Source organism: Platalea leucorodia (genome assembly GCF_965183815.1).
Source record: "Platalea leucorodia genome assembly, chromosome: 20".
In the NCBI taxonomy this organism is placed as follows: Eukaryota; Metazoa; Chordata; class Aves; order Pelecaniformes; family Threskiornithidae; genus Platalea; species Platalea leucorodia.
The window spans coordinates 5979409-5995271 of record NC_138842.1 but is presented as its reverse complement, the minus strand read 5'-3'; the positions used below and the strand labels follow the sequence as shown (position 1 = coordinate 5995271).

Genomic DNA, 15863 nt, shown 5'->3' with positions numbered 1-15863 from the left:
GATTGCACAGCAGGCGGGCGTGAGGGCCAGACCTTTTCATCTGTGAAGGGAGCGGGCGCAGGGCTCAGCTGGCACAGCCTTGCCGGGTCTCCCAGACGGATTCATCTGCGCAGACTGGGGATGAGGACCGGGGTGGGTGAAGATAAAACTCAGCCACTAATCTCCCTGTGGATTAACTGTCGAGCCTGTCCACGTGGGGCCATGGTGTGGGGCTTTGGAGCAGGCAAACAACATCTAAGCCCTCCTGGCGATACCCAGGACTCCTCTGGAGTATTTGAAGCAGCCAGGCATGCCCCAGGCACCCGGAGAAAAGAGGGTGGTTCTCAGGGGCACTGACCTCTTCTCTCCCCATCAGATTTGCAGAGGAGCTGCAAACCCAATACAGCTTGGCGTGGTCAGCCCCGTAACTGGCTGCATTTTGGGGGAAAGCAGCAAGTGTGAAACTACACTTCAAAGCCTACAAAGCTGTCTGGACCTGCAAAGGGGAAGGACTCTCTATGGGGAAATATAGGCTAAAGAGGCCAAGGAGCATTTTTGCAGGGATGAAAAAATAAAAGAAGTGGCTTTTCCTTTAGGAACCTTAGCTCCTAATACAGGCTGTCTCAACTGCTCAGGCCCCTTTTCTCCTGAAAAACCCAAAGCAACACTCACTCTCCAGAGCCATTTTTGGAGCTGTTACCACCATTATCACAACTTCCTTAGCTCCAGACAAGTTCAGCCTCTGTGGATCATGGCTGAGTTTTGCAGCCCTGTCCCCATACCCATGGGGGCCAGGCAGCTGCTTTTCCTGCCCACGGAGTCCCGGGGAGCTTTCGTCCCACTGGGGAAGAAGTGTTTTTCAGGGCTCAAGGGCCAGAAGAGGCTGGGGACGGAAAGCAGGCGGTCCCAGGGTGAGAGATGAGCGTGTTGGGAGGCTGCACGGAGCGCTGCGGGAAGCGGGGAGCTAAACCCCCTCCTGCCTAATAGCAATCGCTTCTCCCTGCGCCAACCGTTCCTGCGCCAAGCTGCTCCCTTTCCCGTGGCCCTGGCACGCTCACAGGGATACTGGCCTCGGGGGCCCAGCCTGGCCCAACCGGCTCCCAGCCCACACCCGTGAGAAGAACGAGAGCCCATCCTGCCTCTCAGGTGTGGCCCTTCGCCTCCGGGCTCCCGCCCGGCGAGAGCACTGGTGCCAGCCTGGATGCAGCCACTTTTGCTGGTGAGAGAAGGGGAGCAGGAGCTGCCAGGCAGCAACATCCAGCCAGGGAGGTCTGTGCCAGGGCCGTGGCTTGTGGGAGGCTGCAAAGCCTCCTGGTGTGGACGGGGTTGTCCGCAGCAGCCCTTTTCTGTGCTTCCTCTCCTTCAGAGGGGGTTCCCAGGTTTTTTTTCTGCTGGCGTCTGAGTTCAGCCCTTTCTTCCCCAGCCCGACAAGCCCGGGAAACCCACATCTCTTCTCTGCAGAACAGGTTGGGTGCAGGAGCAGCCATGCCCGCTTCCCACGCACCAGCACAGCCCAGCCTGGCCCACACCCTCCCCCTGCCCCAATAGCCCGTCTTTTTTCTTTCTTTCCCAGATCAAAGCTGCCTCCCCTCCCGTATTACAAACATTATTCAGCTGCTAGATAAGAAGCTCTCCAGCAGCTCTTTATTAATCCCACTGGAGGCAGAAAGAAGGCAGAGAGAAAGGACTCAGCGTGGCCCGGACAGAGACTAATGTTCCACGAGACACCTTTGCAGAAGAGAGGCATGTCTTTTTCCCAGAAAGTCTCGTGGGAAGCTTGGGTAATAATTAACAATTATCGAACTTTAAACCCTCCATCTCTCTCTCTGCCCCGACCAGGATTTTGTAATAACTCATCCAGTCTGAAACGCTCCCAGCCTGGTGTGCTGGAGCACACTGGGGCAGGAGGGGTAAGGAGGGGGATGCAGACAGACGCTGGGGCAGGCAGGAGGCAGTTGCTGAGCTTGCTGCTTCCTTGCTTTCACACTGAGCCGCTCTCCTTCCACGGGAGCTTGGATATGAACCTCCTTTCTCTCCTTCAATGCATCTTGCAGCCCCTTTGGCCACAAAAAGAAATGGCTTGCTGTGGTACACATCTTCCTAGGGAAGCTTCCCCCAGCCTTGGAATACCATAGACTCTTGCATATGGCTAAAATCGTCATCTACCCAGGAGATAGACTAGAAAGCCTTTATAGCATAAAGACACTTGTTTAAATCCATCTGCTGTCTGAGGCAACTATAATCTGTACCATGTGATGGCTTGCACATGAAACAAGTTGGATGGCTCATAGGGCCTGGGTTTGCATTGCTACCTGCCCTCTCTTATGGAAGGACCACAGAGATGTTGAAGTGCTTGTTCACGCAACAGGCAGGGGATTTCTGTTATCTGCATCCTACCATGGGACAACTCAAGTGTTACGAAACTTGCGCACTGCCACCTAGGAAATTAGGGGCAAAAGCAAAACGCATTGCAGATATCTGAAGACTTACATTACCGTCCCCAGCATGCAGCCATCCCCTCCTGCCTCAGCATTCACAGCAAATCCACCAAGGACAGGGCGCAACGTGAACCCCCATCGCCTGTCCTGCCCGGTGCGTTCTCCAGCAAAGAGCCAGGCTGCGGGTGGGAGCTGCCCCGGGCTGGCAGGGCAGCAGGGGTGTGGAGGGCTGTCCAGCCCACACCTCTCACCTACCTGCAACCCCCTCCAGATAGTGACTGCAAACCAGAAGTGACCCGAACGCTAAACTAGTGGAGCGAGAAATCAAGAGGCCTTTCAATTAAACCAGGCAGGGAAGCCAATGGACCATGTTCACCCACTTCCATGATTTCAACCCACACATCACACACTCAGAGCAGTAAGAAACTGGGTCCAGTGTTTGCACCGACAGAATATTTGTACATCGATCTATGCAAAACAATTTCACGTCTTCTAAAATCACTGGGCAAGGAGCTGTCGGCTCCTAGCTGCTATGAAAAATGACAAAATACAGGGGAGTCACCTTTCCCTGTGCTTTGCAAATGGTCCCCTGCTTGTATAGAGTAATGTCCGCAAGATCAGTTGTGCAAGGCGCCCTGCAGACACAGGGCAATATGAGCAGAGAAGAGAGGGACTGCTACCGGCAGCTTTTGACGAGGAAAGGCACACAGAGGTGAAGTGAGCTAGCCAAGGATATTCCAGGGAGCTTGTGGCAAAGCCAAGAAATGATGCCAGCCCTTCTGAGCTCAGCCTGCCTTTGCCATCACCTCCAGGCCATTCTTTCCCTTTAAGTAAAAGCTGATTCATGCCTGGTAGAAGTCAGTGTGAGGCAGCAGATATTCCCACTTCCAGTAAGGTACCGTAAGGTACTCCACAGGCATGGCAGCAACTGGGGTGTCAAGAATACAAAAAAATATATATATCTAAAAAGAATTATTTTAGCCTTTTATTTCCAAAGTGAGTTTAGAGGCAGTGAAAGGTCTCAGATCAATACCAGCAAAACTGCAAATTGGAGTCCTCCCCTTAGCCACAGAAAGGGTACAGCTGAGACAGCATCTGCACAAACAGCCTGCCCACAGTCTCTGCCAGCATGCCTCAGCTCTGACCTTGGAGTTGCCTTGAAGTGCAAGAGGGAAACTCCCCCTTCTTCCTTTCTCCCCCTTCCCATGCAGCCCTGGGCTTTTGTTCCCCAGCAAGGAGATCACTGCTGTTTATTTTACTCGGGTACATTCTGTCTAGAGAAGAAGCTGAGTCTTGACAAACTCATTCCAAATGCACACCAAGAAGACCTGCTTCATCATGCAGGTAGAAAGAAATCCTAAGGGGTTCAAGGGGAGTTTGCAGCACAGGTTTTGAGGCAACTCCAGCCCTAGAGAGAGCTTAGCTACCAGGCTGGCTCTGGCATTTCAGATGGTGAGATGCAGTTGCCTGTTCATGTGCTCCATTATAAACAGGCCTTTCTTCTCCTCTCCTGCCCCACAGCTGTACATGTGCTTGGCCCCATGCCCCAGGGACCTTTGAAAACTGCATTATAGGTTCTCCCCATACAAAGTTTGGATCAATACAGCTGTCAGGCTTTGGCCACATTATCCCTGCTAATTGGAATTACAATAGGCAGACTGCAGCTTTCACTCCATCTCTCTGTTGCTTGTCATAACGTAATCAAAATCTCTCTTGCTCTCTCTTTATCACGGAGCGTGACGGGAGCAGAGGCGCTGGCAACCACGTGGCCTCCAGAGACTACGGATTCCTGTGGATCAGACTGGGGCTGGGAAGCTTTGGCACAGGGATGGGAAAAGAGCCCCTCACTGCTGAAACTCTCCAGCCTGCCTTTGGCCAGGCAGGTTAATGGGAGAGCCAGCCTCAGCCCCCCAGCTGGGCAGGGACCTGGCCGGGCACCGCAGGAGACAGAGGTGGGGACTGAGGGGTGCTGGCGGAGCAGGTGCCGTGGGAAGGAGGTGCGGAGGCAGCCTAAGACCAGAGGCAGCCACAGCTTGATTGTGGAGCTGGACGCTGGCCGGCAGCAGAACCCACTTTTGCCGGAGACAAAAGCGAGCAGGGATCAGGGGATAAGCAATGCGGCAGCTTGGCACAGGCATGGCACGGGGCACTGACCAGGACTCGGGTAGCTGGACAGGAACGAGCCAAAGCTTTGTGCTCGCATAGGAAGCTGCCTGCTTCTTGCTTAGCCCGAATACAAGCAAAGCTGAGATAGCATCTAAAGCCTTCAGCTAGGTCAGGATCCCTGCCACGCTAGGTGCTGTGCAGAAGTCCCTGCCCCAGCAAGCTCCCCACTACGCTGACTCACAAACCCCTGCCCACATCTTGCTCGCTGCTCCCTGCCTATGTGCAGCAGCCCTGCCAGCAAGAGGCCACACACATCTCGCTCACACCGGCTCCGAAGGCTGGGCCAATTTACGGAGCCGGGGTGATACATCGCGGGCAATAGATACAGCATCTGTGATTTGTTGATCATTATCAAATGGCAGTAATGCAGGGCTGAATTACCCAGACGAGGGAAGGATCGGCAGCCTGGACCTACTCAGCTCCCCAGAGCCTGGCCATAAACAAAACTTAAATAATTAGAGTGCTTGGGCGGAGGTGCAGCCTCTAAGTATTCTTAGGCTCACGCAAATAAAGGAAATAAATTCTTGGAAGGTGCCAGGCTGGATGGGGCAGAGGGAGGCTCATTTTCCACATCACTTGAGAACAGCCGTTATAAATCTCACTGAAAGATGCACCTCCCCAGGCTAGCGATATTTTTAAACTCCGGGAGAGAAGGGAGAGAAAAAACACATTTTAGTATTTACACCACAGGCGAAAAGGGTATTTAAAAATCAGGGTACATTTTTGAAATCTGTTCCTGCCATGTCAAGAAAGAAAGAAAGAATTTTCTTTCTATAGTGTGATAGCTGGAAATATTAGCCCCAGAGAATTCCTTCCTACCACCATCCTTCTGTTGTAAGCTGAGAAATCAAACTCCCAGAAGGACTGGGGGCTGGGGGGAGTCAGGGGATAAAGGTTCTTTCACTGGCAAATTGCTCGCTCAGTTCCCAACTGAATCAGCAGCAAATGCAAATCAGCTCCTCTGAATCCTGAGGGGTGGCTTCTGCACTGTCCCTGCTTACTTGCTGTCTGGGATAATGTCCCATAGGAGATGAGACGACGGCACCCTCACAGGAGCAGCAGTCTGGCTGGCTGGGCCAGGAGCCCCAGCAGGTAACCAGATACAGCGGGCATGGGACACCAGGGCACAGGGACCTGGCAGCCCGCGGCTGTCGGCTGAAGGACGTGGCCCTGGAGTTAGAGCCAGGGCAGAGCCCCACGTGGTGCGTTGCCCGCTGGAGCAGGCTGTCCCAGCCGTTCTGCGTGGCAAGGCCACCTGAGCTTTGGGACAGGGAAATCCATGCCTCGGCTCGTGCAGGATCACCAGGCCAGTTTTCCTTTCTGATGCTTTATTGTTCCTCCAGTTGGTTAGTGTTTCCTTCCCTGCGCAGGGTGGGGAGTGGGGTGGGGTCCTTTTTTGGCAGCCATCTAGGAAATCTTGTCAACGGCTGACTGATCACAGGTCAACGGATCACAGGTTGAATGACGCTGCATGGCAACAGTCTGCCACAGGAGGTGTAACGATGTGAGAGTTCTCAGCCTTGCTCTCAGGGGGTCCTAGAGGACCCAAAGATAAATTGCCAGAGCACTGCCTTCCTCTGCAACCACTGCAGCCTTCCTCCTGCCAAACTCCTGATTCCCTCCCTGGTCCTCAGGCACTGAGAACATTCCCCCTTTTACAAGCTCTGCTCTGTGCGAGCCTCTCTCCCTCCCATTCCTCCCACCCCTTACCAGGACTGCTGTCATCCTCCCAAAAGGATCCTATTCAGCTTGTATCAAAGGGATACATGAGCACACCCATTAGGCATCAGAGCATCAAGCAAATCCCAAAACAAGCCGCCTCTAAAGATCAGAGCACACTGTAATCACTCCTTCTGCAAGGAGATCCCAATAAGCCCTCCCCCACTTTCTCTGGGTTCTTGCTGAACCGGAGCACATCAGATACGTTTGGCAAGCTCAGCCCCATCACTAGTAACAGTCTCTTCATAAAACTTGCACACACAGAGCTCCCGGCCTCTCCCTGTTCCCCCACAAGCCCTCTCCTCCATTTCAGCGCACAGCAGATGTTCAGAGCCTGCCCAGCCCTCATGCCCTGCAGTAAGGAGGGCATCGCTGCTGCCCTGAAGGTCTGGGTCTCGCATGCCCGCCTGCAGCTGGCGCGCACCACCTGGGCTGGGCAGCCGCAGATGTGACAAGCAATAGCTGCAGGTCCCCTTACCCTCGCCGCCCTCCTCTCCCTGCTTCCCCCCGGGAGACAGCAGAAAAGCAATGCAAGCCCGGGGAGAGGAGAGCGCCGGCAGCAGGGCGGACATGCCTGCACAGGGGCAAACACCAGAACAGAAGTGGTGCTCTGGTACACGCGTGCTGATTCACGTGCTCGTGCACATGACCGTCTTTCATAACCATGGCCTCGAAGAGAAAAGCAAGAAGCCTTTCCTAAAGCCTTTCGTAAGACACCACGAGCTTTACCAGTATGACACAAGCACAGCACTTGGCTTTGAAGTCGTCACAAGAGGTGTCCCGTAGATTTGGATCCCGGGCTGCCCTTTTTTCAGCACCTACCACCTTGGTACACAAAAACGAACTCCTCCTTCCCGAGTAAAACATACAGAGCTCCAGTGTGTCCAGCTGTGGGGCGCAATGCACAGACTAACAGCACCCAGCAGCGCTGCCTACGGAGCCAAGAGGGGTCCTGTATCCAATGGAAACTGTGGCAGCTGATATAAATTACAGCGTGGCAAGGATGCTGCTATGCAACACATCCCTGATCCTGAATGACCATAAATGGGCACGGCCTTGGTTCTCCCCGGCACCCAGAAGATACCCCTTCCTGCAGCTCGGTCCCTAGCCACCGTCCCGGTGCAGTTGACAAGGGGAAGAGCACAAACAGGCCCCATAACGAACAGCTTGTGCAGTTGTCCCCGCTGTACACCACCAAATCACTAGCTGCTGCCTTCTGTTCCAGCCCTTAAAACAACATTGCTTCTCAAATGACCCAGGCCCTGGCTAAGTGAGTAAGGTGACATAGGCAAGGGCAGCAAGGAAATACTGTGCGCTGCAACCGCTTCGGAACAGGGTGATCTTCTTCTTGAGTGTACTTACAGCCCTTAAACCGACTTTGATTATCCGTCCTTAACATTTCCTCTAGCTTTGGCACCCCCAGGCTAGGAAGGCCATCGGCACAACCACTCCGGTGAGAATGTGACTCTGGGCCTGCCTACAAGGGGTCTCGGTGCTGATTATCTAGCCCAGGAAAAGTCAAAGAGTAAAGCCCATTTGATGCCTCTCCCTAAGAAAAAAGCATTGCTAGCTTGGTACAGCTTAATTCTCCAGTGAAACCAGTGTACTCCTGACTGTAGGCTTTGTATGGATGTTTAACGTGCTGGCAGCAATGCTCACCCCAGCATTCACTTTGCTGGGCCTACAGCAGTCATCAGTCTCTGGCGCAGCAGCTGTAGCTCCGGCAGTTAGTTAGGAAAGCCGGGGCTGACCGAGACACCGGGACAGCCTCTTTATTTCTAGTCTTGGCCCAGTGGGAGGGCAAGGAGGTGTTTCAAGGCAGGGGGAACCTCCATCACGGCCATGGGTTTGAGTGAGGGGAGAGTTATGACTCGACAGTGTGCTGATAACTCACCCAGCCCTGGACTCTGAGTTCAGCTAGCTCATTTGTTTGGGCTGTTCAAGGACGGGGCAGGGTTCGTTCCTCCCTTGCTGCTCTCCCTGCCCCGACTGCCACAGTGCCTCGCACAGGCCAGCACAACCATCGTGTATCAAGCTGCTCTGCACACAAACGTGGCGAAGACAGTGACAGACGCCCTGGCCTTTCTCCTGAACTATCCAGCTCTCTGTACTTGACTCCCAGTAAACCCTGTTCATCATATTAAACTCTCCCCGAGGTCTATGACTTCTGCCCGTCATGGACCGTTTGTAACCCCTGGCTTTGCTAGGACACTCAGCACAACAGCTGCTAATTATAGGCCTCTGCTTGAGCTCTTGAGTCCCACCAGCCTCTTCTACACATTAGCATGAGACCCTGAGTCCACAGCCAGAACTCTGCCCCCAGACAGCCCCCCTTGGGCTGTCTTCCCTAGGGACAGTGAAAATGGCCAGTGAAAAGCTTCTCAAGCAGTATCCCCCTCAGTCCCGAGGGTATCTTGCCAGGGGATAAGAAATGAAACCTGATTTTGCCAAGTGTGAGATCCTCAGTGCAAAAAGTAGATACCTATACGGCCAGCTGAAATCCAGCGTCCCCCCTGGGTCCACGTGATGTGGCTACAGACCCTCCGCTGCAGCGGCCCGTTCTGATAGCGTGTCTTTAGCCTCACACAGAGAACAAGGCTGGTTTTGCTCTCAGGTGGCCACACGGCGCGCCGCTCCAGCCCCCTCGTCGCCCGCACAGACGGGCCTTTGTGCTGGGAACTGCTCTCGCCTGTCACCAGAGGAGAAACGCTGGATGTTAGCCACTGGCTGCAAGCTGCATGGACCCTCTGTCACTCCTGGCCATGCCTCCGGATGCCTCGCTCTAGCACGGGGGGAGGAATGGATCCTCCATGGGAAAAGAAAAATAGACTCAAAACCAGTCTGATGACGGGGTTTTCCCAGGTGATGGAGGCAGAGTCCTCTTGACTAACCAGGCTTAGAAGCACCTGCTGTCTCGTAGCCAGGTGGTCCATCTGCTACCTGCCGCTGCTTCAAGGCAGTGATGTGATTTGCAGGTCCTTCTGTAGCATCCCTGCATGGTCAGGAGCAGATGGAGGCACTTTGCTATTTCCTGCAGTTAAAAAGGCAAAGAGGCTGGGACGGGGAACAGAAAACCCCATCCCCGTGTTTTCTCTTTCAGGGAGCAGAGTTACATGGATCCTGCCTCTCCTTAAGCTCTTCCCCCCTGCCCACCTGCAGGCTGAATGAAGATGGAAAGCAGTTCTGTACACCATTCTCCAACTGGACTGGCTCAGAGCCAGGGAGGGCAGGCCTGGAGCAGAGGGAGAGGGCAGAGTTGGGTGGGTAGTGCTTAGAAAGGCTTTCCTCCTGCATCACACCAAATAATGTCAAAGGAGGATTATAAACCTCCTGCAGGGACAGCTTTATCGTGGGGGAATGGAGAAGAGATGGTTCATCAAGTTGGGTCAGCTCCTCCTATCCATCCCCAGCACCCCACAGAGATGCCAAAGGGACAAGAGCGCGCTGGCCAGATTCCCCCTGGCCCTGGCCACTGCAGACCCGTGCCACGCAGGGCACAAGCAGCCTCCCTAGCCTGGGACCCCCTGTCCTCCTGGGCTGGGCAAACGGCAAGGGATGGAAGCTCGCTCTCCCCCTCTCATGCCCAGCAGCTGCTGTTCGTCCGCCTTGGGACCGCTGCAGAGCCGAGAGCTGCCGCAGCTTTTATGATGCCAGCCTGCGTGAACGGCTGCATCAGCCCCAGAGACGGGGAGAAAGAGCGAACGGACGGCAAGGCGTTAAACTCCGCACGCCTCCTCGAGTGCCCATGGAGGCAGGGACACACAGAAATGCCAGCACGGGGCATATAAAATAACACAGTGCTGGGGTAGCCCTTGCACCTGCACATTCCACTTTCCATTTGTGTGCGTGGCAGAGACAAGACTGTAAACGCAGGACTTTAAACCTAGCATGGTGGCACAGTGGAAGGACGGGGAGGTGCCTCTCTGGCTGCCACGGGCTCTCACTCACAGACTGAGGGGAAATTGTCCTTCCTACCATGGATGATACTTCTGCATTTGAGCAGCTTGGGCAGGAGTTTCTCTTCTGCTATGGAGCCGAGGGGTTCCCCTTGAAAACCAAGCTGGGAGGGTACGTGCGTATGTGCTGGGAGAGTACATGCATGCGTGCTGGGAGGGTACGTGCATCAATCTAGCCTGGAATAAACCTTTACTGGGAGAAGCGAAGAAAACTGTAAGGCCAGGAGAATATCTGCGGCTCAACAGCAGCCAGGAGGAAAGCAAGGGGATGTATCATGAGAGGTTTCATTCCTTAGTTAAACAAATTTTCACCTGAAACAATAATCTGGGTTAGGGAGCCCTCACTGCAGAGCTCTGAATTCTCTGTGCTGGGATGGCTGTGCTCCGGTAATTAACACAATAGGTGTCTCAAATGCAAACTGGGTCCCAGCTCCAGTGGCTGGCGGCACCAACTCACCCCGCATCAGAGCTGCCCTGATTTAATCTGACGTATTTGAAAAAGCAAGGAGATCTCTAGGGCTTGCTCAGATTGGAGTACCTTTGTCCCTCTCTCATTTGTTTCTGCTTTTTGCACCAATATGCCTTGGATGCCTGTGAAAAGGACTGAGCAAGAGCCATCACGACCTTGAGCAAACGATGTTGCAAGACGCAAACCTTTTCTCAGAGGCCCTGGGGATTGTGGCCATCCATCTGAGGGCTTACCAGCTCATCCCTGCAGCATTCACAGGCAGCCTGACTTCTGCTTTTCCAAAAAATCTTTTTCTGCTGGTGCTGCCCCACCATCTCCCCCACATGCCTGTCTGCTGGTGGTGCTCTGTAACTGCCCAGGGCGCTGGAGGTGGGAAAGAGCCTTTCCCTGGCTAGTGGTGGCCACTTGCTGCTCTCCCCCTGCCTTATGATGGGCTGTCCCCGCTATCCCCAGCCTTAGCGGCGCTAGCAGAGGGCAAGGGGTGCCGGTGGCAACGCAAGCCTGGGAAGCAGGTCACGACGACCGGCTCTTCTGGTTCCTGTCGTGATTCAGCTGAGGTGTGAGCGGTGCCCAAAGGATCCTTCTGGTGCCTCCCTGTAAACTTGGCTTTGTGGCTGGCACCGTTGCAGCCCAGAGGAGGGGCGATGCGAGGAGAGATGTGCCAGGCTCCGCCAGCATCGGCATCTTGTCAGCCACCAGTTAATTGCAAGCATTGGCCTCGCACTAGATGTGTTGCTGGATGTGGTAATGCCCCTGCTTCTGTACGTCTCTTTGCAAATGGAGCCACGTGCACTGGGCTGGGAGCTCTCGCTTGATTAACACTGCCGGTTCAGAGAGCAAACAGCACTAACCACTGGCCATGGGGCAGACACCCTCCTGCTCGTGGGCTGAGCTGGCTCTCAGTACAGCCTGTCGCCTCACCCACGCTGACACATAACATGAGCTCATAAATTCACACCAGGTTAAAACTCGATGGGTCGGTTCCACCACAACAAGCGAGGTTTAATGAGACAATATCAGCAAAAGACAGACTTTTGCTTCCTGAAATAGCCTGATGTTGTTATTTCTGAGTTTTGGGAGGAGATAGGTGGGAGAAAGAAAAAATTAACAACTAAGAACTCAAACCAAAGGTTGAACAAAACTCTGGCAACTTTTTACCATTTGGAAGCTGCTTTGGGATATTAAAGCAGCTCTACAGAGTACAAGATGGACCAGATCCTGCAGTGACCCACTTTGACTATTCCCAGCGCTCCAGAGAGCTGTCGTACCTCCCCAAAAAGGAACCCTCCCTCCAGCTGCAGCCAAGTTTGACCTAAGGCCTGCAGGTCACTACAGCTCAGTCAATGCCGCTTTCAAGCTCTGTGATGGAAAAACCCCGTGTCAAAGCTTCAAACACCTCTCCAGCTCTCCCCTGCTGAGGATCTCAAAGCACTTTGCAAAGAAAGACTCACAGGCCCCTCTCGGAGCCCAAGAGGTAGCCCAGTGACAGCAGACAGGAATTTGTCCCCAGACAGCGGAGAGCGTTCGGAAACACAGGCCCGGATCTGCAGATGCAGGGCCAAGCACAAGATGAATGCCTCTGCTCTGCGTGGTTGCATCTCAAGCTGTACCGAGTTTGATGGCGGGGATAAACAGACAGATTGTTAAGACTTGTAAAGCATAAATTTAACCACAAGTGTTCCTAACCTCTGAAGATCAGCCGCCTAGGATCTCTCCTCCCCAGTACCCCACGGCTTTTCAGTAAGCCCTATTCATATCAATATCTTGAAGCCCTAATGCCGTAGCCTGGGTTGATACGTGGTTAATGGTTCCAAATGGGCAGGCAGGCAGATTTGCATGGAAGGCTGCAGGAACCCTGAATTGAATCCGTTCTGGACGATTGAGCCGATCACATTAAAGACAATTTGTAAAGCAGATTTTTATAAGGGACTCCTTACAGCTTTTACAGCAGGGAACTTTTATTTCCTTATCAGAAAAAAAGCTAATATTGTCAGAAGGGGGAGGTAGTATACGTGGATGGGAACAAAATGAAATGGCATTGATCAGATGAGCGTGAAAGGTTTTCCAGAAAGCAGGTAGTGTCTCCTGCCTTCCTCCCATCCTTCTTGGGTGCTAGGTACCAAACCACATTTTCCAACAAAGTCCACAGCTACTAATTCACTTATTACAGAGGATCCTAAGTTCTCCTCTCCCCTTCTTGATAAGCAAGCCTGTCGGCATTGAAAGCTTACATATAGCTTGTTATACAGACACCCTCAGCTGCTTTTGGCCCAACGCGTTGGGAACCTGAGGAACTACCTGCCTCGGTGTGGCATTCAGACCTGTGGTTTAGGAAGGACTGTCAGTCAGCTGTGCCTTTGAGCAGCACCTAGCACAGTACCGTGCCGGTCCTTCCCTGCAGCTCCGGGATGCGTCCACAGTACAAATAAGCGCACGAATGAATGAAACGAACGAATGAATAAATACGTTATGCAGGATCAGTCTTTCCTGCAAATGTGGTGCATCCACCACTAAACTGGTCCAGCCGAGAGTCTCGCCCACACAGGCTTCGAGGTACTCGGTGATCATGGACCGGGGTCGGGAAGGATTATCTTCCTGGAGCATTGCAGAGCTGGCCATACCCTTTCCTTGGCAAGGCACCACTAGATGCACCACGGGCTTATCCTGGCAGAGCTGTCAGCGGGACAGTGCAAGACAAACCACCGGACTACTGCAGGGTGGCAGGAGACAAGATTGCCTGAGTGCTGGCAGCAAAGCCTCGAGACCAGCCAAAAATAGAGTAAGTGGGGAAAAAAAAATCTCTCTTGGCAGGAGAAGGTGAGATGCCAGCCTGCCTCAGGGTCACGGTCTCTGTGTCTCCTTGGTGAAAGCAATTCCTAGAGGGACTGGGGGAGCAAAAACCGCTTTTGGTTTACCCAGCACAGCCACCACAGCATTACTCCACCTCCAGTGCCTTTCCCAGGGGTTGCGGGGAGGGTTTCCTGCATGGGGCTGCCCGGTGGAGGGGTGAGAAGGAGGGAAGACGAGGTGAAGAATGGTATGGAAAGTTCTGAGACTCCTTGTGAGGAGCCAGAGCTCAGCCAGGCACCTGCCTGGAAGCACACAGCAGCGCAGGGAGCCCAAGGCTGTCCCTTCCATCACCTCTTTTCGCAATGCACAGCAGATCCCTTTGTCCTGGGAATACAGAGCTATACCCAGACCTGGTTTCTCATCACTCTGTTAACCTTTTCCCTCTCACAGTCTCCCTGGTTTTTGACCACCACCCCCTCCCATTTCACCTCTGTCCTCACCCATTTTAGCTGGACCATCCGGTCACTCTGCTCTGTTGATCTCCCATGCCCTGGATGCTATCATCTCTGTCTTTGCTAGCACTGGGGAACCCTGGGCCCTGGCATTTTCTCGGATAGCCAGTCTTTTGGCCCAGACCTTGCTAAGTGCGGCCACATTTCAGAGTCACAGCCCAGCCAGCCTGGTTGCTCTTCCAGGATGTTGCCCCAGCCCAAAGAAAGGAGGAGCAGAGGCAATTGCACCCTGCCTTCACTGCAACTTCTCCTCTCCAGCTGCAGACCCCCCTCCTTCTGCAGGCACAGGCTGCCTCTTATCCCTGCAGAAGGCTGGATGCTGGCCCGGGGGTGGCACATGCGCCCGCTGCCACACGCTCCAGACCCAGCCACCAGGAGCCTAGCCTCAAAAAGGCAAAAATCGGTTCTGTTTGCATTTCCCAGTACATTCACAAGCGCTGTAAGCCCAGACTGCTGGTCCTCCTTCCATGTCTCCGACAGCCGACTCCGGAAAGCCCTCCAGGATGGCATTAACCCATTCTGCACTGGAGTAGAATAAAAGAGTCTCCCGCAGGGCACTTCGCGAAGTGGGTCACTCTCCCGCTTCCAAGAGCCGTGCTAGAGCCCAGGGCAGGACCAAGCCCTGGGGTGGGGACACACGGGCTGCTCTGCAACCGCCAGGCTAGGTCCAACCAGCTGGGGAGAAGTCGCTCCAAATCTGTGCCCATCTCCTCCTTCCCAGGGATGGATCGGAACCAAAGGGATGGATCAGATGCCATCAGGCATGCAAGTGCAAAAGAGGTGAAAGGAAAGGTCTGAAACCTGGGAGCAGTCCAGCTCCTCCGCCAAAGAGCCCGTGGGAAGTGTGTGTGTGGAGGGGAGCGGGGATTTCGGGGGTGCTGGTCGGGAAACCCGCCGTCTCTCCTGCCGAAACATCTGTGCTCATCACCCAGCCCCGTGGCTCCCTTTCCCGGGAAGCCTGGCTGCTATGCCTCGCTAGACGTTGCTCGATCCAAAAAGCAAACAAACCGCCTCAGCTCCCAGGACTCCGGAGCCCACTGCCTGCAGCTGCTTCCAAAACAAACGATCGTGTTGTTCCTCTCCAAGCCAGAGACGAAACCGGCCCCGGCTCTCTCCCACCCTCAGGCAGATGCTTCCACACCTGCTCCAGACCCGGGCGCGCACCCCAAAAAGCCGATCCCATCCTTCCCCGCCGCTCCGCAGCACCTCCCGCACCCCCTTCCCCCATCGGCACCCCGCAGCGCTCCTCCGGGGCCGCGCCGACCCCCGCAGCGCCCCGGCAGAGCCCACCGCCTCCCGGGGGGACCGGCCGGCAGCGGCTCACCTGGTAGGAGCGCGGCCGCCAGGATGCAAACTCCGATAGTCCACCAAGATGCACGGCAACTTGTCTGCAGCTGTGAAGCCATGAGAATTCCTTAGGAGAAATGGGCAGGGGTCGGTCTGGCAGCGTCGCTGGGCCCCCCACCCTCCCCGCCCCCGGTGATGTTCAGGTCTGCTTAAAAAAAAAAAAAAAATTTAAAAAACCGTAGGTGCAGGAGGACAAAGAGGCGGTGCGCCCAGCAGGCAAGCCGGCGGGAGGGCGGGCGGCCGGAGGAGAGCCTCGCACATCCGCGGGGGCCGGGGGCTCGGCGGGGCGCGGGGCCCCTCGGGGCGGGCCGGCCGGCCGCGGGCGCCGGGGCAGCGCCGGTGCCTTCCTCCGGGAGCGGGCACGTCCGCAGAGCTGGGCGAGTGCGAAGGGGAGGGGAAAAACGTAATAAAAAAAAAAAAGGAAAGAAAAAAGGGACAAAAAAAAAAAAAAAGAAGGGGGAGGAAAAACAAATAAAGAAAAGCGAGG

General features: G+C 54.6%; 1 protein-coding gene across 1 annotated transcript in view; it reads right to left on the bottom strand.

Moving 5' to 3' along the window:
• The window catches only part of NECTIN1 (nectin cell adhesion molecule 1), a gene marked incomplete at both ends in the record, with an annotated part of 102931 nt that extends 87496 nt beyond the window's left edge, over positions 1-15435 (bottom strand). Inside the window, one exon of the mRNA XM_082330495.1 lies at positions 15354-15435. Within this exon, the coding sequence (XP_082186621.1) occupies positions 15354-15435 (82 nt within the window). The remainder of the gene's footprint in view (positions 1-15353) is intronic.
• Between the last annotated feature and the right edge of the window lie 428 nt (positions 15436-15863).